Raw genomic sequence first — 24,767 nt, 5'->3', positions numbered from 1 at the left:
TCAACAGTGCGGTCAATTTTCACCACAGCAGCTATGCATGTTTATTTTGTAACTAATTTTATATTTTCTTAGCTATACATGTACAGTATAGGCACACATAAAATAAACTTCTTGTTTTTCTGACTCTGCACTTCATATTAAGAAGTTCCTCATCAAACGACCAAAGCTTTATTCAGAGAGCTGTAGCTGATACCTTTATTTGTCTAAACGCAACACATGCTAATACATTTCATTGCTAAAGACATCAACCTACCAGTCTTTTCCTCTTTGAAGTTAAGGACCCTCGGTATTCGCAAATCCACTCCATGACTGCAATCAGCTCTGTTTTTACAACTGTTTGACCCTGAAATGTTTCAAATGGTGTTTGTTGAATGCACTGTGTAAGTAATACAGGTTGATTGGGAGGGCTGGAGCCTATTTCATTTCATGCTGTGCTGTATTTACATGGTAAAGTGATGGATGTCTGTGTCGGCAGTTGCACTTGTGTTGATTAGCTCGTCTGCGGAGCTGATTGTGTCTGCTTTTGTTAGGTGATCCTGATTGGGTTCTGGAACTATTTCCCAACCTGCCATTCAGGAGCGGCTTTAAGGTAGTGATTTTCTTGCTCAGCTCCTGCTTCAGAGGAGTTTTCTGGAGCTGAGCTGCTTTAAGTTGTGTGAATACAGTATTTGAAATTTTTGTTTAATTAGATTGTGTATTTAAAATAGAATTTAGAAATGGTTAGTAAACATTTTTCAAACATTTTTATTAAAACTGACTTTGGATATCTATCAGTTCTTGCTTTCCCTGGGAATTGAACCCATGACATTGGTGTTGCTCTACTGTTTGAGTTACAGGAAGGAAATTGAATGAAAAATTACACAGAAATGGCAAGTAACACATTAAGTTAAACATGGATTTTTGAAGTAGAGAATGAAAATACTGAAATATTATTTTCTTGTAAAATATACTTGAGTAATCTTTTATTTACAGCTTCATTTTTTTATGATTTTAAAATGTACATATTTGCTTCATAATTAACATTCTTTTTTACAATAAGGGGCATTAGTTAATGCTTTAGATTTCATGAGCAATGAATGAACAACATTTTTCTAAGCATTATCAATGTAGGTTCATAATCATTTGTAAATATACTATTGTTCTTTGTTGATTCATGTCCATTTATAAGGCATTAATTTACAATTAACACGAAATGTTAAAAATGTGTTTATTGACGATATCCAGATGAATTAAATCAGTATTATTCCATGTTAGTTCATGATATCTAATGCATAAATTACTATTAATAAATGTAATCTTATTGTAAAAAGTTAATAAAAATGTTCATTGTTTTTCATTAAAACATAATTCCTAATTAAATAATTAAACATAATTAAAACATAACATAACTTTGCTAAGTGTTTTTTCATCATATCCCACTTTTTTCTCAATCCAATGAATTCCCAGTAGATAAAATCTAGTCCCACCCTAAAAAAAAATACCAGCGCATTATTGTGCTTAATTTTGTGATTTAATCTTTAGTGTTTTTTTGGAATTTTTTTTTGTGCTATTTTTTTTAACCCTTTAAACTATTTCAACATCCTGAAGTCCTTATTTTATTTTTTTTTGCCACATGTGTCAGCTTGTAGTTTTTTGCCTTCCCGCTGTCATTCTTCCCATTAACTGCATCATATATAAAATTCCTGCTCTGTGACAAAATGCAATGTAAAGCCAAATTAAATTGGTTCCAAATGATTAGCCTGGCAAAGCTGACACAGACCCACAGTTGTGGCAAACAGCGCAGTCTGACAGCAGCGCTCCCACCAAACGGATCGTCTCTCCCAGCTCAGAAACCCTCCCAGAAGAAATCAGTTAAGTGGTCCCCAGCTCGCAGCTGCTGGCAGGGTCTTGCTTCAGGGGGCGAGAAGGGAGTGGGGGTGGGGGTTGTTAAAAATGAGCTAATGGGCGGTGTGGTGCAGGAATGGGGCATGCGCGGCGAGGCACAGCTGGGCCTGGACACGGAGAGACGAGGGCAAGACCCTTATTGAGTCTGGCATCAGTATTCAGGGGGAACTGGGAGAAATAGATGGGCGTCTCGTACCTTGGAGTCTTCAGAGTGCAGGAACCAGTGCCAGGAAAATTACAGCTCAGATTTATGCAATGAGGGAGAGTGAACATAAAGCACAGTACAGACCCAGAGGGCTCAAGGACTCAAGAGTTAGTGGCTGAGACGTTGAATCTATGGGACGCTAGTGCAGGATACTTTATACCTCTGATTTCAACCTCCTCTGTGATGGAAAACAACTGAAAAATAGCACAGCCATGACTAGTATGGATAGAATAAAAGGATAAAATCACATTTTGCTATTACATATTGTTATGTTATACTTAATGGAAATGTCAATTTAACACATATCAGTTTATTAAAAATAAAGATATTATAAATAATGTGTGAATTTTATTCATAATTAATTTTATTAAGATATGTTTGAATATTTTTTTACTTTGTACAGTACAATACAGTAAAAGCGGCAATATTGTGAAATATGGCAATTCAAAACAATAGTTTTCTATTTTAATGTATTTTAAAATATATTTTTTCTATGATAGCAAAGCTGAATTTTCATCAGTCATTATTCCACTGTTCAGTGTCAAATCATCAATCAATCGTGCTCAAGAAATGTTTCTTTATTAATAATTAATGTTGAAAACTTAAAAACTTGTGACTAAGTTTATGCAACTGGCCCCAGCATTTATATAAAATATGCATTTATAACAATGCAACAGAAGCAATTATATATATTTTTATATATATAATTTACTTGTAACACATTTAATATAATTAAATATAAAATATAAATTATAATTCATAATATAATTCTTTAATATGAAATATCATGTAAGTACACCCCTAATTTTATAGATTTTCATGAAACCAAGAGCTCCAACTTTCTGGTTCATGTTGGAAGGAGAGAGAACAATCTCACAGTTTATAAAGTGTAATCATTACAGGCAAGGAACAGGAGAGAGATGAAAGGAAGTAGAGAAGAAAAGGAACAACACAGAAAGAGATTGACAGAAAAAAGTATTAGACAGGTAGAGCTGTCACTGATATGGTTTAGAGTGAGTTTAGCTGGCAGCAAGTCTGGCACAACACACACACACACACACACACACACACACACACACACACACACACACGCACATACTCTGTCCTGCTCCACTTCTACCCAGGGGCTCCCTCTTGCCTCTGACCTCATTCACTTTGATTTACTCCTTCAGCAGCAGCCAGCAGGTGTGGCCCTCCCTCTCTCCTTACACTCTTTTATTGATATGAAGTCATCCCTCCGTCTGCAGAAAGCTGAGTCTGTTGTCAAGATGCACCTTGATGCACTCGCGATGATATCACTCAAACACGAGTGTCACGAAGGAAGAGGCAATTAATAAATACCATTAATGTGCAATTACCCATCATGCCTCAGGCTTTGTGAAAGACATGACTGAGTGAGAGAAATGAGAGGTCAGAAAGGAGAGGCTAAAGATCAGTGAGGAAACGGAGAAGGATTTTAAACGATTGCTGCTCTTATGACTGTGGACAGACGGACATTGCAGGATATCTATGTGGATATCACATGAACGAAACCTGATAGATCATCGTCTGGGCTCTATTGAGCTATATTATGTTTTATATAGTTTAAAATATCTGATGATTGATTTGTAGAAGGAAAGGAACAGGATGAGAAAGATTGCGGGTCATTTCTCAAGATGCTGTGGAAGATGTTATCCATGTCCAGACATATCCCACTAGTGTTGTGTTGCCACATTTTCACATTTTATATAAAGAAAAATGTCTAGAAGCATTGGCATATTTCAGATAGGCAGTAAAAGATTTTTGGACCATCTAACGTAAAAATGTATTTGTTATCTGAAAAGGGGAATAAGACACTAGAAAATAACTTTTTTTTTTTTGCTTGTTTTTGTCTTTGTTTGAATGTCGAAATTTGGTGTTTCATGTGTTTTTAGACATATGTCATGCTTTGTGTAATGAGTTAAAAAAAGGTTGAAGATGAAAATCACTAATTTTCATATTGACCAGTAGGTGGCACTTGTTGCGATAAAGGCTTGAATAGACTACACAACTTACTGTATGCAAGAGTTTGTACTCTGAGGGGGCATCTTTGAGCCTTCAGCAGGTTTCAGCTAAAAACAGAAAACTTTTTATGCACTTTGGCTGTTCATTTACACAACAATGGCATTTTGGGAGCCTAAAAACGCAGTCTTGAAAATGAAATATATTTTTTCAAACGGTGGAATCATGTGCATGCATATTATGTGTTCAGTCTACAGGTATGTGTTTAGTGCATAGTGTTTCTTTGGAAAGTGACATTGCCAGCAACTGACCTGGTATGCATTATACAGCGTTTTAGTAATTTTTCCAGATCCATGTTAACAGGGATTGTTTTAATAATGTTGTCACCTACAGTATATGTTAATCTTTTCAAAAACACAAAGGAAAAACTTTTCCATTTTTAGTACATTGTTGTCGTGTAAACACAACCTAAGTGCTACAAACAAATCTCTTTGAGTATCTTTCAAAAGATTTAATTTGGCAAATCCAATGATTAGCTTTTGCAACCAGCCAATCTGATTAGAGCTTGCCAGATCCTTTCCAGTTTTTCAATGGCCAATTCTTAAACTTTTATATTCAATCCCCACCTTTCTTTGGTTGCGTCTCATCTCACACAGGTGCTTCACACTCTTCTCTCAGTTGTGAAGCAGTTCAGGAGATTTTACCTTTAAAGGAAAGCTTCTCAACAGGCCAACACTTGTGTTACAGTAATGACTGTTTTCCCCAGGTTTTGCAGTGCCAGCGTGCAAGACAGCACTATCATTACAGGCTAATACAGCTGCTGTTTCAGCTCCGAGAGCTCGAATCTAATGTCTGTTTACACCTCATTACGAAAGGCAGATGAGACGTACTCAGTGACACACATCGGCGCTGATCTGAGTTCTCAGCTCACGTCATAAGAGATTATGAACACGTAACATAAACAGGTTATATTACAAGCCTCCCTGCACCGTTCATTTCTACCTGCCAGATTTGGAAGAGAAAGTTTTCCTTGAAGTACTTGGGTGAGAGTACTTTCATTTTTATTCTTTTCTGCTCATGCTACATTATTGACAAGTCTAGTTTTGGTTGGGAGTGTAAAAAATGAATAATCTTAGGTTAATGCTTAACAAATGTGATCTGAACTTTTTAGTTTTGATGTGTCAGTTTTTTTGCCCCGTCGAGTGACTAATGGTTTCGGGTTTTTTCTGGGTTTCTGCCAAAATAGCAGGTTTTAGCGGTTTGACTGATGTTACCAAAAGCTTTAAAGAATGAAATGTCTGTCTGATAAGTGTGCTGCTGGGTTATTTTTTTTTTTTGGTAGCTGATTACTTGCTCTATATCCTTGCTTTATATTTAATTGGCATTTCTGACTTCTCTTCTTACATATAGAATGCAACAATTGGGTTCCAGAAGTAAAAACTCCATTCATTTTCTCCATAAGGAAAGCGATTTTTAATAATAACTTAGATAACCAAACCTTAGACAGACCTACTGAGTTCCCAGGTTTGTAATTGAAGGTATATGCTTTTGTTGAAGCAATCCATTCACATTATTTCAAATAATTTTTAAAATGCTGAATTTGTGGTGAAAAACTACATTACCCATGATACTGTACAGAAGATTCCACCAATTAAAAACTTGCGCCGAGCAAATTGCTCCAAAAGAACTTGCAGGGAATGGCCACTCCCATGAAACACCGTATATTGAGTAATCGAGTATCGCTATGTTGTGTAATTGATTAGATATTTGTGTTTATATGTTTGTACACCCACTCTCATGAACCACCGCATGTTTCTTCAGCATATAGTTTTGATTTGATTGTAGTGCTTCATGGGATTGTAGTTCTTTCCCTCACTAAAGCAGTTAAGTGCTTGTAACTTTGTCTTTTTGTCCAATACTTCAATTAAAAGTTTGTAATGTTATAATTCACCTCATAACTGATTTGATTGGTTCATGGCTTATAACTCTTTAAAGGGAAAAATGGCTGGAAAAAAATATGGACTCTGTTTCGTGAAGTGTTTTAGCATAAAGCTTGTGTATTCCAAATTACTAGTGTGCATAGTGGTTACTAGGTATCTGTTAAGTGTGTACTTCCTGCTTTGTGCCATCTCTTTCAGCCTGTTGTGGCTCATTTGGCCTCTGACCCTGTGCGGCACCCTGGGGCCCTGCTCAGAGACAGACTGATTACATTAGAGCACTGATAGCGGATGCTCTCCCTAAGCCCCACAAATGATGGATGGATGGCTCTTCCTGTGGAAGAGAAAGAGCAAGAGATACTCCAATGCCCCCCTTCTCACTTCCTCCCTCCATCCACAGCTGGCCCCGTGCCAAGCTGAGCTTTACATGATGAGGCCCCATGCTTGTCCCCTCTCTTAGCGCGGCATGGCCCCAGACAGAGGCATTCCACTGTGTGGGAACTTAGTGCAATCTGCCTGGACTAGAGGGGAAAGATAGGTGCACAGCTGCCCAGGTTCAATCAAAGCGAGAGTTGTGTTGATTGACAGGTGGCGCAATCAGTCAGAGGTGTTTCTGTGCACTGTGACCCCAGTATGTCAAGTATGTTAATGGATGAAAGATGGTCCCTCGGCCCCTGTGATTCTGATACTATCCATCTTGGTACACATATTAGAGACTAATACAGATGTCACGTTTTTTAGTTAAGAGAGTTAGATGCAGTATGTTAGATAAGAATCCATGTCTGATGGTTTTGAACTGTTGCTCATTTTAGTCATGAATAACTTGAACTGTTTACCCATTTCTTGTGCTGCAATGGAAAAGATGCAACATTTCAAAATTCAGTAAAAATATTTACATTTAAATTAAAGTGTCCAAATATTATTTAAATGCTATTTCAATATTAAAGTGTCCAAAATGTAATTTAATTGCATTAGATATAACATCAAACTATACCTTGTAAAAAAGTTTTATATTAAAAATACATTTATTTCATACTAAGTATAGTTCAAATCTTTACTGACATATCGCTTGAGACTTACTGATATAAAAATTAATGTGCACAATACACATTATAAATAACAAACCTAAAATGTGTTTTAATGTCACTGATGATAAGGACTGTATAATTTAAATGTAAGATATTTAAAGTGTACCTTAAGTTTACTTACAATAGTTCCACTTTAGCACAATCAAATATACTTGAGTATATATTTAGTTGGACTTCAGCACTACTTTCGCACAGTTAAAGTGAACAAAATTAGTTGTTTCAATTTAGCAGACTTTAAATATACCAGTTCAGCATGCTAAAAGTACAATTGCTAAAGCTAAAGCTAAATTTTCAGCAGTCGCCAATGTCACATGATCCTTCAAAAATAATTCTAATATGCTGATTAGGCGCTCAAGAAACATTTTTAATTATTGTCATCAGTGTTGAAAACAGTTGTTCTGCTTAATATTTTCGTGGAAACTGTGACACATTTTGTTCAGGATTCTGTGATGAATAGAAAATTCAAAAGAACAGAATTTATTTAAAATTGATTTTTTTTTTTGTAACAATTTTGTAACAATGATCAATATATTTTAAATAGTGTCCATATACTTTTTTGTCTGTTGTGTAAATAAAGTTATATTTAAAAAGGCCACAACATAAAATACAGACATAAATACAGACATAAAATTCATATACACAATCATAAACTAGACATATCATACTCAGGGGAACAAAAGTTTTAGGTGCCTCATGGCTGTCAGTGTTTTCTTAATGGAAAGTGTTTTGCATGCTGCAGCAGAAATGTTGATAAAGGAAATGGTGGGTTATTACTGCTGTGTTGGCAAAGTTTAGGATGGATTAAGATGCAGCGGGTGGGTGAAAACAGCGTTAATGCCAGTTAGTGCAGCAGTAAGGGTGGGTAGGTTAGTGCTTGTGTGTTTGGCAGCAAGTGTGTGAAGGCAGAAAGCACTGGCAGCTCCAGCAGTCAGGGAGGGACGGTATGGCTTGGCTTGGAGAGCCAACTTATCAAATCAGTTTTGTTTTGATAAATAGCAACTAGGATGATTCAGAGAGTAAACATCTTGAAAAAAGGTCTCACAGGTTGACCAGCTTGAGAAGAAAGGGATGCTGTGCTCTGGTTTGTGCCTTGGCACTCACATACGGTCCAGCTGGCTATGACTCTCAGAGAGTGAATGTGTTGCCTGTTACAAACACACAGCTCTGGACACTGGCCTCTCTGACCGACAGCATCTGGAGCGTGTGTGAGAACAGGAGCGTGGCAGGGTCATGTCTGATTTTTTTCTGTCATTCTTTTGGATTTGTTTGTGAAAACTTATGAGGTTTAAATTACTTAACGGTAATATTTCTCTCTCAGGGTTACCATATGTCCTCTTTTTCCCGGACATATCCTGGCCGGGATTTCTAAATTGCCTAAAATGTCCAGTGTTTTGGCTTTGTTTTCTTATTGTTTTCATACTAACTGAAGGTAATGACTTAAAAGTAGCTTGACCAATAGCATGCAGGCATTATACATAATCATGGCGTGTGAGAAGGTGAGATCTACAGAGAAAGGTCAAAGCAATGTAATACATGTAAATAAAATGGGACTATACAAAACACGTCAATAGGAAAACAAAAGTAAAAGGCAAATTTTAGGCAATTTATAAATCCCAGCCTAGCAAAAAAAAAAGGTAATATATTTTAATTTGCATTTATTATTAGGCCTTAAATGTGTTTTATTGTCACTGTTGATGAGGATTGCATGATCTTTGAATAATATCAGTCTTTAAATGCAAGAAATTTAAAGTGTACCTTAAGTATACTTACAATAGTTCCACTTCGGCACAATCAGATATACTTCAACATATCTTTAGTTGCACAATTAATGTGCATTACGTACAAAATTAGGTGTTCCAATTTAGCACTTTATTTTACCTTTATTATTTCTTTACTTTAAATACATCTTTAGTACTTTAAATATACTAGATTAATATGCCAAAAGCACAACTGCAGGGTATTTTTATTAAGTATATAAATATCTAAATTTATTTGTAGTATACTTAGCATTTCAAATACATTTTAGTATATATATTTTTTCCACTAGGGTAGCCAGGGCCTGTCCAGAAAAAGATGAAGCTTTGATTCATATTGGATCATTTTGAAAGCCTAATACAAACTGTTTTATTTTACATGGAATGGGTTGCCTCATGGGGTTGCCTCAGATCCAGCTAGACCAGCTGATGTGATAATTACATCTTTATACCCCCTTGTTTTATTTAATTAATTGTGACAGACTAAGATGATGCTTTATTTTAAAATAGCATTAGAAGCAGAATATTTTTGCTTTTGTTTGATGAATCATCCACACCACTAGGTGTCAGTATGTCAGAGACTCATATTGGCCAGTGCAACAAACAAAAACCTACTAAGTGCAACTTTAAATGTGCAAAAAAAAAAAAATTCTTTTTTGAAGCCTATTTTCCATGAGTAGATTATGCATGGTTGACTTCATTTCATGTTTTCTTTCATTTATTTCAGTCAAATTTTTGCTGTGATTTGTTTGTTTTTTGAACCTCAGACCCATTTCTTATAAAGTCAGTCTACCTGCTCAGCTCTTGTGGAAATATATACCGTAGACTCAACACTCTCTAAAAATATTCCAACAAGTTTTTTTTTTTTTTTTTTTTTGCTTTGGCTCAAGTTTAAGAAAGCCAAACCGAATGGACAGAGACTTACAAGTATATATGCACATGCTTATGTACTTTTTTTCTCTACATGTTCTGTCAACAGATCAAACCATCGGACATATTTTGGCGGCATGTATGTTTATACTTGTGGCTTTTTCAGACCCCTAAGTTTTCTTATTGAGCTGCCCAGAAAAACATCTCTGTGAGAGAGAGAGCAGTCAGGTAAACATATTCCAAACACAGATGCGCTTTGAGCGTCTCTAGAGTCATAGACTCCAAGACCAGCCCTGAAAGCTTAAGTAGACCACACGGTTGAAGCAACAGAGCGTAGGCCGAAGGGGAAATGGGCAAATCGGGAGAGAGTTCCCAGGGCCCTCTCGCTGCCAGACCTGCACCGCGCTGGGCTCGTTCTTCAGATGAGGCTCTTAGACAGTGACGACAGATAGTGGAATAGTGTGCTTGGGTGTGTAAGAGGGTGTGTATGTGTGTGGGTGAGAGGGTAAATGGGAGTGAAGTTTAGTTCGGACATTCATTTACGTCACAATGTGGGCGAGTGGTCACATTTAATCTATGGGAAAAAGTAGAATCATTCAATAGACTCAATAGACAGTCATGTTTTGTCACGTTAACTGAAAATTAAATGAATCAGTATTTTGTCTTGTTTTCCAGGTAATCACCCTCAAAAAAGAAACATGCATTTTCTTTGGAAGCAAAATTGTATAAGAATAAACCTCATTCAATTTATTTTAATTTATACTTTAATAGAAAAAATATATGTTGTTTTAAAATTTTTCTTAAAATTTAAATGTTTTCCCAATATTTTTATTTTATTTTATTAAAATTTAAAATTTAGATAAAAATATTGGCAATAGGGTAAGATAATTAAATGTAATATTCTTATTTGGAGGGATTGGCATGGTAATGTACATGACAATGTTAATGTGTTTTGTCTTGGCGGAATAGATCTGCTACGCTGCTGCTGCTGCTGCTGTGGCAGAGCAAGTACCGAGATTTGCTACTGCCAATACATCCACAACATGCTGCTGTGAGCATGTAAGAAATACTGCAGCTGCAAATATAACATACATGAAATAACCCCCATATTGCATACATGAATCACCTCAGATCTATACAGGTGGAGCTGGGGAAGGTTGAGGGTTTCTGAAGCAAGCTGCAAACTGCTACAGCAAGCACTAGTCATATATTTGAATGTTGAATTGTGAATTGTTTGTTTTATTGATGTTTAGATGTTTTCATTGAAATATTCATTAAGAAAACAATTTTTGCATTGTTCACATCATGGCCTCCATGTGCTATTCAAAGTCTAGGTGCATTTTTTATTCATTGGACTAAAAAAATGCATTTTTAAATGGAAAATCTGAAACTTGTGAGTCATAATACTAATATATACCATTTTCCCTGTTTTTCTACTCAGAGACTGAAAGCTGCCCTTGCCCACCATCCAGGGGGCATGGCGAATGGCAGCATGAACTCCATGGGTCATATGATGGAGATGATGCCATCGCGGCAGGATCAGGCCGGTCACCACCACCTGCACTCTCACCCTCACCAGCACATGCAGGGTCCGCCCCACGGATACCCACACCATACCCACCATCACCCCGGCCATGCACAGAGCGCCCATCACCATCCACAAAGCCACGGGCACCACAACTCCCACCCGCCCCACCTGCACCCTGCACACGGACATCAGACCTCTCCACACCAACCCATGCACTCTGCTGTTTCACAGGTACTGAACTGGAGGGAGATACAGTTGTTGAGGTTCTAAATGCTGCAATATTTGGAGAGTACATTTGATGTGGAGATTGATGAGTTAAGCTGAATTTAACTTTTACCTGAGTTTTGGATGAATTGAGAGAGTGAAACATCAGAAAAAAAAGCTAAACTGGGGTCATGTTGTGAACATCTGCCAGAAAATTATTGTTTTTATTATTATTATTAATTATTATAAATATTTTCAGATTGTATAAATAAAAACTGTACATTTAAAATACAGTTACCTACATAAAACTCTTAATAATTATGTTTTTATTTCTAAATGAAAAGTAATTGAAAATAAAATAAAAAATGTCAGGTTGGTATAACTGTCCTAATATCACAATGAAGAACAAATCCTTATTGAAAGAAGGACATTCTTTAAAAGAAGGAAAATTAATTAAATAAACAAACAAACAAAAACTTGAAGTTTTATTAATAAATGAAGTATTATTAATAATTAAGGAATTTTTAGTTTGCCAAATATAAGTTATGGTGCGACCAACATGCAGAAACACAGAAATAAAAATAAAACAGGAAATTATATCATAGAAAGACACCTGCAAACTCGTGACTGTGTGTCAAGGTCAATACGTCTCTTTAAAATATCAGATATTTTCACCTTATTATGACAACACAAGGTTAGTTCAGGTTGTAAAATGTCATATGATGTGGTCTTAAAAGCATAATGACATTTATGAAGTAAAAAATGTTTTTAAAAATACTTTTACTTTTAACATAATATGTAAAGCATTTTTAATAATTAAAAAATATGTGTACACATGTGTTCAAATTGAAAGGAAAATGTACAGTACTGTATGTTGTTGAAAATATAAGCTGTAAATGAAAACAGTTCTTATGTATAACTTTCACCACATTTTTGTTGAAAATTATTATAAAAGGTTTTCAAAACCATATGAAATAAAGATAAAATAAAGAGTACGTTTCTTAGAACTATGGCACATGTGCCAAAATTTTTTTTTTTATTTTACTCTCACTCTTATTTAATATTAACCTGTCTATTTAAAATTCTGAATCCATCTTTTTGTGATTCAAAGGTTCTGCTTTAATGTATTATTAAGCCAAAGAAGGGGCCCTGTATACATGCAAACCATCAAAGCCGCAGCATTTTCCATCGCCTCCAGAAACCTGTAATGATCTAAAGACGGCAAACATGCCAACTGCCAAGCATATGTCAAAGAAGCTTTTTGTGGGCCTTGTGTGCTGGTAGTGGCCCTGTTTCTCAGGGTGTCGTAGAGTATCGGTGCGAGTGGACCTGTGCCGTGGAAAACTGGGCCCTGACACCTCTTTATGAGGGTGGGGAAGCCTGTAAATCACACTGCTGTTTCTCACACCCAGATGTCCATCATAGGACTGTAGGGCCACGTGTACAGGGCACATGTTGTTTTTAAAAAACCTCCCAGACAGGAAGTTTCTGACTGAAGAGGTCTGGGCGATGAGATGTTAGACAGGCAATTGGCCAGCAGCCAGATGTATGAATTTAGGGAAGAATTGTAACTCCAGACTTTATGTTGTCCCAGTTATCTCCAGCTGCGCAGCAAATGCAGCCAACGCAGACCCTTCAGTCCCCGCCGCCCAGCGGAGGTCGTCGCAGACGGGTCATGGACGAAGACCCCGACGAGCGCCGGAGGAAGTTCCTGGAGAGGAATCGTGCAGCCGCCACACGCTGCAGACAGAAGAGGAAAGTGTGGGTGATGTCGCTAGAAAAGAAAGCAGAGGAGCTCACCCAAACCAACATGCAGCTGCAGGTCAAAATCACTCATACACACACTTCTCCTCAGCTGAAAGCCTCTTTTCTTAAAAGGTTAGTTCACCCAAAAATGAAAATTAGCCCATTATTTGCTCACCCTCAAAGCATCCTTTATAATGGCACTGGGTGGGTGTTTTTTTTCAACAGTCCTAAAGAAGTAAAATAAAGGTTAGTTCACCCAAAAATGAAAATTAGCCCATTAATACTGGCCTCATGTTTTTTCGATGCATTTTTGTAAAGAAAAAAAATTAGTTCTGCCTCCTAATAAAATAATCGCGTCAACCAAAAATTTATAATCGAAGTCACAGAAAAAAGGCTCCAAGGGAGAATAAACGGCAGATCATTAACGGTAAGTCGAATCGCACAATGCATCGACGGGCAGGAATCCAAATTCTCAATTATGATTAATTGCCTCCAAATATGGCTTATCATCTGAAATATGTTAGTCGTATGAGCAAAATTTACATGGCTGCTCAAAAATGTTAATCCTAGAGGAAAGTCACGCTATTCAAGTGTCTGTATGAAGCTGAACAGAGCTCGCTCACTGCAGGTCAGGTGGGTAATACAGCACACTGCTCGACGGAATCTGGATTTCCTGCTCTTAAAATCTCTCATTTTTGGTCATACAGATGGGAGTAATACATTTTTCAAATCTGTAAAGACTTTTTTTTACGTTTATTTGTATGCACTCACAATACTGTGCTTTTGTAAAAAAGCAAACATGATGCGCTTTCTGCCATCTCAGTCTGTGAACTTGAGCACGAAACTTTGTGTATAGGCTATCTTTGCCTTACAGACATTAAAAAATATATCTATAGAGAGTGTATACATTCAAATGAACCAATTCAAATGGTAAACAAATTCTAAGATTATGTAATCCATATAAAAACAGGAATACAGGCGCGTCCACTACTGCGGAGTCAGTGTCGTCGACTTCATCTAATCCGAAAACAAAGAAAGCACTAGTTCATCAAATTATTAAAATATTAATGCAGTCTCCTTACTGTTTTCCCTGAAACATTCATAATCATTACTTCTGCTGGTGCGCTGTGGCAAGCTTTATGCATGTACTTGAGTGCTTATTAGGATATGTATGCAATTGAAGGCTTATTATAATGATTTAAATGGTTTATTAATAAACGTGCGATTAGTCAACTAATGTTTCAAATGAACCACTACTAGTCGACCAGAAAAATCCTTAGACGAGGGCAGCCCTAGAAAAAATCCATATTTAAAATGTTGTAAACACTTTTCTCTCATTTCCGCTAACTGTCGTAGGCAGAAGCCATTCCGAGCGGATGATGTAGGACGTATGTGTAGCATTAGCGCCGGTGATTAGTGACGAATGCGGAAGCGTGGCGGAGAGTCAGCAAAACAAAACGTCGGTCACGAATTTGAAGCACAAAATTAGGATTTTAAAGAAAAATGAAGGAGGATTTCAATATAAGCCAAGAGGAGACTGGTTTACAGTTAGTGGAAGTGAGAGAGAAGTGTTTATAACGTTTTAAATATGGATATTTTTCTAACAGAAACGCATCGATTTGCTACAGGAGGCCTTTATTTACACCATGGAGCTATATGAGGCACGTTTTATTATGGATGCGAGTGCTTTATTTGACTTCTTTTGGACTGTTGAACGAAAACATCCCCCCACTGCCATTGCAATGCTTGGAAGAGCAAGGACAATTTTTAATATTAGCATTTAATAGTATTCGTCTGAAAGAAGAAAGTCATAAGTAAATCGTGGGCTAATTTTTATTTTTGGGTTAACGAAAAGCGTACTTTGCTTTGGAACACACACTGAGATGTATTTTACGCTGGTCTTCATATTTCACTTGGTATTAGCTTACTCTAGACCACAGAAGCTCATAAACACCCTTCATTTGACAGCTGAAGCTACTGTAGATGGAGAGTAGACAGGGACGGCTGTGGGGAGGGCAGGGTCAATGGGTTATTGAGGTCTACAGAGTAACCAGAGCACAGCCAGCTGCAGCTGAATGTGTGGTTTGTAGGCCAGTAAAACTTCTGAGCATCACGGCACATCTCATCTGCAAGAGGTTTCCATTCGTACTCATCCATTTGGACTCTCAATAGACCTTGAATTTGCATGGAGATTTACCTGAAAGATTGATGCTGTGTGTGTAGTTTTGAAAGTCTGTTTTTGGAGGATGTTTGAGTATATCCTGCACTACCCACAGCTTAACCCAGTCTAAGCTGGTTTTCAACAGGTCTCCAAGCCTGATTGAGCTGGTGTTCAGGTGATTGGCCAGCTGGTGGTCCAGTCTGACCAGATGACACATGTCTAAACCCCTCTAAAACCATAAAACCAGAACAGCTTGGTTGGTTTAGGCACGGTGATCATCCCCATCAGGCCACATCATTTGCTCTCTGCTTATCTGAGTGAGCTGAGGTTAACCTGTCTCGCTCAAGGCCACAATCTTCTCTCCATGCTCACCAAGAGCTTATTTGATTAAAAAGTAAAAATAATAACTGTTTTCTATTTTAATTTATTTTAAAATGTTTATTCCTGTGTTGGCAAAGCTGAATTTCAGTAGCCATTTCTCCAGTCTTCAGTCACATTATCCTTCAGAAATCATTCTAATATGCTAATTTGATGCTCAAGAAATATTTATTATTATTATTATTATCAGTGTTTAAAACAGTTGTGCTGCTTAATATTTTGTGGAAACTGTGTATTTATTATGTTTTTTTTTTTTTGATGAATAGAAAGTTCAAAATGGCATATATTTGAAATAGTAAATAATATATAATTATATAATGTTGCAAAAGATTTCTGTCACTTTCATCATTTTAATGAATAAAAGTATTAATACAAAACAAAAAACATACTGCCCCGAACTTTTGAACAGTAATGTATATTTAGCAAAAACATATATGTAGGCAAACATTTCTGTTTATTATGATGTATTTTTATACTGGTGTAAATAAATGGTGCATACTATATAAAAAAATTCAATATAATTCTTCCTTTCATTTAGTAAAAAAACTGCCTTCATTGTTTCTAATTTTTTTTTTTTTTTTTTTTTTTTTTTTTTTATAAAATATGAACAGATATGTTTTATATTGTCAAAATGCTGAAATATAGTGAGAGATAATTTCACCCAGCCCAAGTTCCCACTAACAATAGAACATAACATGTTAAATGTGTTTGTTTTTCTTTGTTATTGCATAGTTTGCAGAGGTGGGACAGAATGCTCATAGTCACGCTGGCACTCCCATAGTCCCACTGTTCAGGCTTGTTTTGCCTTTTGTGAAATATTCACCCCAGAGTCACAAACATGGTACCTGTCAAAGCGAGGTTTCTTCTCCAACAAGCATCCCTGAAACGCTGCCATGTTTCCGTATCATTCTGCTAAATCATTTAATCAAATTCAAGAACTCTGTGTGATCAGACGCTCGTGTTTCCCACAATGGTAATTGCAGAGAATTCACCGCCTGTTCATTATGAGGTTTTCTAATGAGTCCCAGACTTGTCTGGCCTTTAATTCACTGTGTCTGCTGGGAGGTTTGATGTGAAGCTGCCAATACATCCGCCAGAGACCTTTTTCCAACATGTTTGTCATAATTATGTTAAGTATTGTATGGTTTGTGACAAAAACAGAACATCATAAACATGTGTGCCTTTGTTTAAATTTGTTTACATACTAGGGAACCATAGGGTCTAACTGTCACAAACATGATTTCCCAAACACAGCTTAAACGTAATCTTAAACTACAGTACATAGAAATTTCAATAGACAGTAACTCTTAAGCAGTCAAATCCAGGCCAGACTGTATCCAGGAAACTTGTGCTTTGTGAAATATACATGTTTTTAACTGTGAAATAATGAGGGACAATTAGTTTTGATTAACTTCTATTGCTACACACTATGTTTTGTTTTATGTCTTAAGCCAAAGTGTATGACTGGATCTTTCACTAGGGATTTTTTTTTTTGTGAGTGTTTCATGTTATCATTGTTTTTGTTGGCAGAATGAGGTCACCATGCTAAAGAACGAGGTGACACAACTGAAACAGCTTTTATTGACACATAAGGACTGTCCCATCACCGCCATGCAGAAAGAGTCTCAAGGTTACCTCAGTGAGTACTATCACGCACCCACACGGCCAGAGGTGACATTATGTAATAACGGATATACACTATATTGTTTGTAGGATACACCCAATGATAGAGATACTTCTGACATTTTTAAAATGTATGGAGGCTGCCACTCCCTGGTTATAACTCTCATTTTCTCAGTCGCTGACAAACCAGTTGCCTAGCAATGTTTATAATGCAGAAATATTGTTTCCATTTTCACTTTGAAGTAAATGTCTTTAGGTGATGTACACTCCCTGCCTTCTTAAACTTCCAAATTCATCAATAATGAATGAAGTTGTGAATATTAAAATATTCATCTCAATGTGGTGTTTATTATTTTCACATTATTGTCCTGTCTTCTCATAGGAAAAAAACACACAAATCAGATCTCGTAAATATCTCAGTTGTTTTTCCTAAACTATATACGGATGGATGGATGGATGGATGGATGGACAAATAAACAGATAGATGGATGGATGGATGGACGAATAGAGAGGCAGAAAGAGACGGATGGATGGTTGGATGGATGGACAAATAGACAGAGGATGAATGGATGGACGGACAGACAGATATGGATGGATAAATGGATGGATGGACGAATAGACAGATGGATGGACAAATAGACAAATGGATGGATGGACAGATGGATTGATGAATAGACAGACAGACGGATGGATTTACGGATAGACAGATGGATGGATGAATAGACAGACAGACGGAGGGATGATTGGATGGATGGACAGATAGACAGATAGATGGATGGATGGACAGATAGACATATCTATGATTGGATGGACAGATAGACAGACATATGGATGGGTGGATGGATGGATAAACATATCGATAAGTAGATGGATGGATGGAACGGCTGGATGATGGATGGATGGATGGATGGATGGATGGATGGATGGATGGATAGGCACCAATAGGTGAATGCATGGATGGATGGATGGATGGATGAATGGACAGATAAGGAATGGATGGATGGACAGATAGAGATACAGATGGATAAATGGATGAATGGACAAATGAATGAATGCATGAATGGGATGAATAGACAGATTGATGGACAAGTAGACATATTGATGGATGGACAGATAGACATAAATATGTGACCCAGGACCACAAAAAAACAGTCTTAAGGGTCAATTTCTTGAAAGTAATTAACATCAACAATTACATCATCTGAAAGCTGAATAAATAAGCTTCCCATTGATACATGGTTTGTTAGAATAGGACAATATTTGGCTGAGATACAACTATTTGAATGTCTGGAATCTGAGGGTGCAAAAAAAAATCGAAATATTGAGAAAATCGCCTTTAAAGTGGTCCAGATTAAGTCCTTTGAAATGCATATTACTAATCAAAAATTAAGTTTTGATATATTCATGGTAGGAAATTTACAAAATATCTTCATGGAACATTATCTTTACTTAATATCCTGATGATTTTTGGCATAAAAGTAAAATTTTAATTTTGACCCATACAATGTATTGTTGGCTATTGCTACAAATATACCCTGCTACTTACGACTGGTTTTGTGGTCCAGGGTCACATATAAATGGATAAATGGATGAATGAACAGATAGACATATGAATGGATGCATGGATGGACAAACAAGCTAAAACGACAGATGGATAGATGGAAGAAAAGATGGACTGAGAGACAGAGAGACATCTGAATGGCGCAACCAGACATCTTCATCTCTCCTATTGTCCCTCAGGTCCAGAGAGCAGTCCGGCAGGAAGTCCCACCCCTGTAACCCAGCAGCAAGTCATCCAGCACAATACCATCACCACCTCCAGCACAGCACCCAATCACCGCACAGATATTAACCCCATCCACTAGAGACTCCACCCCTGATGCCCCCCGCCAATGCTGGACATCCCGACTGCAAATTTTGGACAGACACACGCACCTCTGTGCCTCTGTGGCAGCTTATTCTTCTGTTTGTGATTTGTAAATGTAAACTGATTACCATTTTGTTTAGTTCAGTGTGTTTTATGTTTTCATTTGGGTCTGCTTAAAAAAGGGAGTCTGCATAAATCATCGGGCACCATCTCACTTGTCGAGGACATCACTAATGGAAACGCAACTGTTACATCTGTTCCTGGATTACTACTGGACCACTGCCTTTACAAATGACAGAATTCAGATAGCTGGATAGCTTTTGCTATGAATTTTCCATTGCCAAAAAGATGCTGTCCTTTCCTTTCTGTTTATTGTTATAACAATTACTCTCACATTCCCCTTTTTATCAAATTCAAAAGGATAAATTAGGAAGGTCAGTCTCCATTGGGAGTTCCTAATGAAAGTAACCTGAAGCAATATTGAATCTCTGACATGCTCAGCAATCTGATTGTCTTCACTTGCTCACTCGGACCAGAATCTAGATCAGATTAAGTTCAACCTATTAGCTCCTGTCATTTCAGATATAATTTCAAAAGTTATCTTCATAAAACAAAACAGCATTCACTCCTAAGCTGGTACAGATCATATCAATGGAATGCATTTATCAAGCTCACACAGGCTTCTGTGATCATATGCCCTGCTGAACGTGTGAGATTTCGGAGTATTCCCAGAATGGCGAGATCACAGCTGCAATAGTGTTGCACCAGGAAGACATCTCACTTGCCGTTCGAACATTTCAGAAGACACCATCAGCTGTTTCATTTTAAGATGGTTTAACTTCTGGTCAGATTTACCCCTGGTCCTCGTCAGTTTGCATATTACTTCTACTGGCAGTTCATTTCGGTATCTGTTTCGGATCAGTGAGTGGACTAAGTATTACGCACATACTTCAATACATTTTTATGTATGTTTTGTGCTCATGTGGGCCTTCCAACCACATTCAAAACACTCCATCTTGAACCAGAATAATGCCATGGAAAACTTTTGGAAGCTTTTGCTTTACCTGAGGCTATGGAAAACTTCCACTGAAGCCAAATGCATTGTTAAATGCTACTTAAAATTAGCTTTCGTTCTGGCTTGAAGTATTGTTTAGATCTTCTTCAGGCATTCTGACTGTGAGGTAAATTAAATTTAATAGGATTAAATGTAATAGGACATATTTTGATACATCCCAGTTCATAGTCCTGGTTTGTTTGGTGCCTAGGAAATCATATGAGGCTTCCTTCTTGACATGGACCATGGTAAATTCTGCACTTGACTATAGTACTTAGGAAACTGTCGGGCTCCATCAAAGGTTCTGGAAATATGCTGTTGATTTTGAGATGTTATTATACAGTCAGCAACTTACTGTAAGGGGCCGTTCACCAAGAATGCATTTTCGCGTTTATAAAACGCAAAAGATAGGTTCTCAAGATTCGTTTGCACTTGACAAGGAGCAGAGACATGCAGTGCAATGCCATTTTGTTGGCTGTCTCAATCACAAAATCCTTCCAGTGCTCTGGAATGTTTGCTTCTTAAAAAAATCTCACAATGCACCACAAAACCAGGGCACATTTATGGTAACTGTGTTCCCTTACCAGAAAATACATCCCATTTTCTGAAACACCTCAACTCAGTACATATCATTACACAATAGAAGTTTTGATGGTGGCATTTTACAACTCAGAAACAGTGTTTCGATGTGTAATGAGCCAGGGTTCTTAACAGTGCACAATACACTGACTCACAACCTAGGGAGTTGATTGAAACACTCCCAAATAAACGTCACGCAATGGAACGTGAAAACGCATTCTGTGTGAACTGCCCTAATAATAACTTTCCAAGGTGAACTTTGTAAGGGATGTGTGGGCAAGGTCCCATATACCTCATGAGTGTATGATCATGGACTGATGAGCTATAATTTGGCCACTGTCACTTTAAGATATTGATTTCTAAATACCTTAAAGACCGTGACACACCAAATCAACATTAGAGACCTAGCAGCAATGTAAAGCGACTGTTGTTGTCTTGCGTTTCATGTGTTTGGGCCGAAAAGCTGCCACAAAGGCTATAGCCAAAGGCCAGCTAGTATGCACATTCTGCATATGCATAAAATTAAATAACTTTCTATACCAACAGGTGGCAGTAGTTGGCAACAGTGTTCGGCATTCAAAAAGGGAAACCGAACTACAGATATACAAACTGTAAACAAAGCAGTGCTTTTTTTTTACAACTTACTTTATTCCAGATGTTATTTCGTTGCCATATAATGAAAATATTTGCATACCAGAATGCTCAGGTAAGATGTGAAATTAGAACAGCCATTTGTGTGCAGCCTCTTTGTTATTTGCTTGTTTTCATCTCTTTAGTTTTTCTTCATGTGCACTGGTTTGCTAAGCTAAGCATCCAATCCAGCGCCACCTCACAACCAATTCGTACGTACTTTACGAGGTGGCTAATATGTACGAATGTGTATGACTTCACTCATACGATTTGTATGATTTATGTGAGGGGTAGGTTTAGGGGCGGGGTTAGGGGTGGTCATTTGTACGAATTTGCCACCTCGTAATATGTGCATGATATTTTTTTACAAAATTTATAAATTCGTACTAGTGAGGTTGTAAGAATTCATATAAATTAGCAACCTAGTAAAATATGTACGAATTGCCATGAGATTGAGTTGGCCAATCAAAATGATCTTTCTCACCGACTCCCTGAGACTAATTTAACGTGCTTAATCGGCCAAAAAGCCACCAACAGAGTCCGACTAGTGGTGACGGTGTGGAACTGACATTGGCAGACGGCCGACTGTTGGCTTGGTGTGTCACGGACTTTAGTCACATTTTCCTTGTCTAATTGCAAGTAATGACACAATTTGGTCCACTTTTGTTTCTCCCCACTGCGAAAATGTAGCAATTTACTATTTCTACGCAGGTACTGATCTAGACCGATCTAGATACTGCTTTCCAAATGTCACAATGTGCCTGAATATGTCTTAAATACTCACATAGGGAAGAATGTCAGTCCTTAGTAATACCTTGATGTCACTGCATTTATTTTCAATTCAGGTTGAACTTTAAGGCCTTGACATTGTTTAGCTTTTTTGTAAAGACTAAATTACTAGTGTTTTATTTTGGACTCATTTTGGTGTTAATGGACTTTTCTACTTTCTTGAACCAAGGAGGCCTGTGATGAAAATACAGGCAAGCTGAAATGTTGGAATGTTTCCCCTCTGCCGAAAAAGGGCCTTTTTTCCAGCAGCTAAGCTCAGAAACTCTGTTTCATGTTTTTCACAGTTTGTAGAGGATTTTTTTCCCTCCTAAATGGAACATATTGATTCCCTTCACCTTTCCTCGCAGCACTGTGTTTGGAACAAGAGCATGCAAAACGACCTTCACATTGAGAGGTGGAAATCTTGTAGCTGTCTATGCACTTTGACCTCTGCGCAGCAGAGGATGGAATAGCCATATAGGAGACTCAGCGATTCCCAGTTCCCACACCAGCGAGAGCCAGCCACTGTCAATCTATGGAGCAGCGCAACTTATACGTACCAATCGGATTGGGTTTCGAGCGGATGGCCTTTGAACCGAAAGCTTGGGTTTTGGCGGTGCTTCTGTACTGTAGCTTTAAGACTTTAAACTGTCCCTTTAGAGAAAACTTGTTTGTCACACTGTGAAATGGGTGACATCAAGGTGAACTGGAAACACGACTGTGCTTTCATTGTTAATTTTGTTGGACCTTATTGTGGTTTGGTTGTTTCCCAGCATAGTTCACACAGGAGCGTTCACCCAAAAATGAACATTGTCATCATTTACTCAGCCTAATATCATTTCATACTTGTATCTTTTTCATCTTTCTTCTGAAAAACACGAAAGGACATATTTTGAAAAACTTTTTAGAGTTTTGTCCATGCAATAAAAGTCAATGGGGTCCAAACATTTCAAACTTCAAACTAAATATATAATATATATATAAAATCATTGATTAAATACTGTATGGTGACACACCAGTAATAGCAAACCTCATTGGTTCTTGTGTGTCACATGATGTCACAACACAAAAACCAGTCAGGTTTGATGTTACTGCTTTGTTTCTGTATTTTATTTGTGCTTTGTGTAGATTAGTTGATCAATGATTAAATTTGATTCGATTTGAAAGCGAATAACCACTTTGTTCATTGGTCTTATCAATTCAGAAGACTGGAGTTGTTTGGATTACTTTTATGCTGCCTTGATTAATTTTTTGGATCTTGAAACTTTTGGACCCCATTGATTTTCACTGTATGGCCAAGAAAATGTTAAAACATTTGTCAAAATATGTTTTTTAGTGTTCTGCAGGGGGAAAAAAAATGAGTAAAGGTGAAATGACATTTACTGTTGTTTGCCAAATTTTTGTGAACAAAATTCAGTCATTTCAACAGGAAGCAGAATTTTGTGTGAGGGAGAAAGATTTCCTCACGCAGATTTTGCAATTGATTCACTGCACTAACAAACAAAGTGTCCATAGTGCATAGAGATGTATAAAGCACTGCTCACACAGACTTCAACAGACAATGGACCTTTTTTGCCCAATGTGACCACACCTAAAATGATGATCACATTTTTTGGGTGAACTGTCCCTTAAAGTTACTCAAAAACAACATTCAGTGTTTTCTGTGCATGTAGCATTATAATGTGGTTTCGAATGGGATTCTGATGCCCACAAAGGGTGGGAGTTTCAATGTTTTTGGATCGTGAGCTTGAAAGTTAACTTGAGCTCTGTGTATGCATGCTTTTTCACTCCCGTTGGCATCTCAGACTTCACACTCACAAGTTTTGCAGTGTTTACGTGATGATGTAATAATATGGTGGGAGGGGCTTGCTAAAAAGCAGTTTGGATCTCCATGGAGGACTTTAAACAGTCTAAAGTTGCATTGTATGTCATCTCCTGCATCTTTAAATTTCAAAGCAAGGTGGTCAGGAGCGTATCTGCGCAGGGCCACGTCATCTCTTACCCAAGCAACATAACATATAAGAACACACTGAACTAGAAATATTTCACTTGCTCTCAGTGAGTAACAGACGTTAATCTCAAATTTTTGATTTGGCATCAATCCTTGTAAGGATGGGTTGGATGGATGTCTTTTGTAATAGCATTCTTTTAAAACAGAGGGAGTGTTTTTTGTGTGTGTGTGTGTGTGTGTGTGTGTGTGTGTGTGTGTGTGTGTGTGCGCGCACGAGTATATGTGTGCTTTTGTGTGCATATTTTTTTTTTTTTTTTAGGTGGCGGACAATGAATACACATTAATAAAACTATAAAGGTATCATTGCAGCAAAACTATAAATATTGTATAAATTTTCATTAATTTTTGTAATCTTGTTCCCGTAATGCAACCACCTTTCTTTTTGAAAGGAGTACATGTTTGGTACATGTTTGTAAATAATGTTTGCATAGCACTTGCAGTCTTCAAATGTTTGCCTGTTCATTTCAGAGCTGAAACATTGCATTGTTTGTTACGCATAT

The 24,767-nt window shown here is 37.3% G+C and overlaps 1 protein-coding gene across 4 annotated transcripts in view; it reads left to right on the top strand.

The window, feature by feature from the left end:
- creb5b (cAMP responsive element binding protein 5b) overlaps positions 1-20,225 on the top strand; it is a 65,930-nt gene extending 45,705 nt beyond the window's left edge. For 3 of the 4 annotated variants that reach the window (XM_042740827.1, XM_042740826.1, XM_042740828.1), the window contains 4 exons: positions 11,160-11,477; positions 13,045-13,272; positions 17,266-17,374; positions 19,099-20,225. In XM_042740827.1, coding sequence (XP_042596761.1) covers positions 11,160-11,477; positions 13,045-13,272; positions 17,266-17,374; positions 19,099-19,223 — 780 coding nt within the window. In that variant the 3' untranslated portion in view covers positions 19,224-20,225. Of the gene's footprint in view, positions 1-11,159; positions 11,478-13,044; positions 13,273-17,265; positions 17,375-17,740; positions 17,791-19,098 lie in introns of those variants that run through there. The other variant, XM_042740829.1, reaches the window with a different exon arrangement.
- The last annotated feature ends 4,542 nt before the right edge of the window (positions 20,226-24,767 follow it).

This window comes from Cyprinus carpio, chromosome B16 (genome assembly GCF_018340385.1).
Source record: "Cyprinus carpio isolate SPL01 chromosome B16, ASM1834038v1, whole genome shotgun sequence".
NCBI classification, from domain to species: domain Eukaryota; kingdom Metazoa; phylum Chordata; class Actinopteri; order Cypriniformes; family Cyprinidae; genus Cyprinus; species Cyprinus carpio.
Note: the sequence above shows the minus strand (reverse complement) of the source record. Positions and strands in the feature narration are given on the sequence as shown.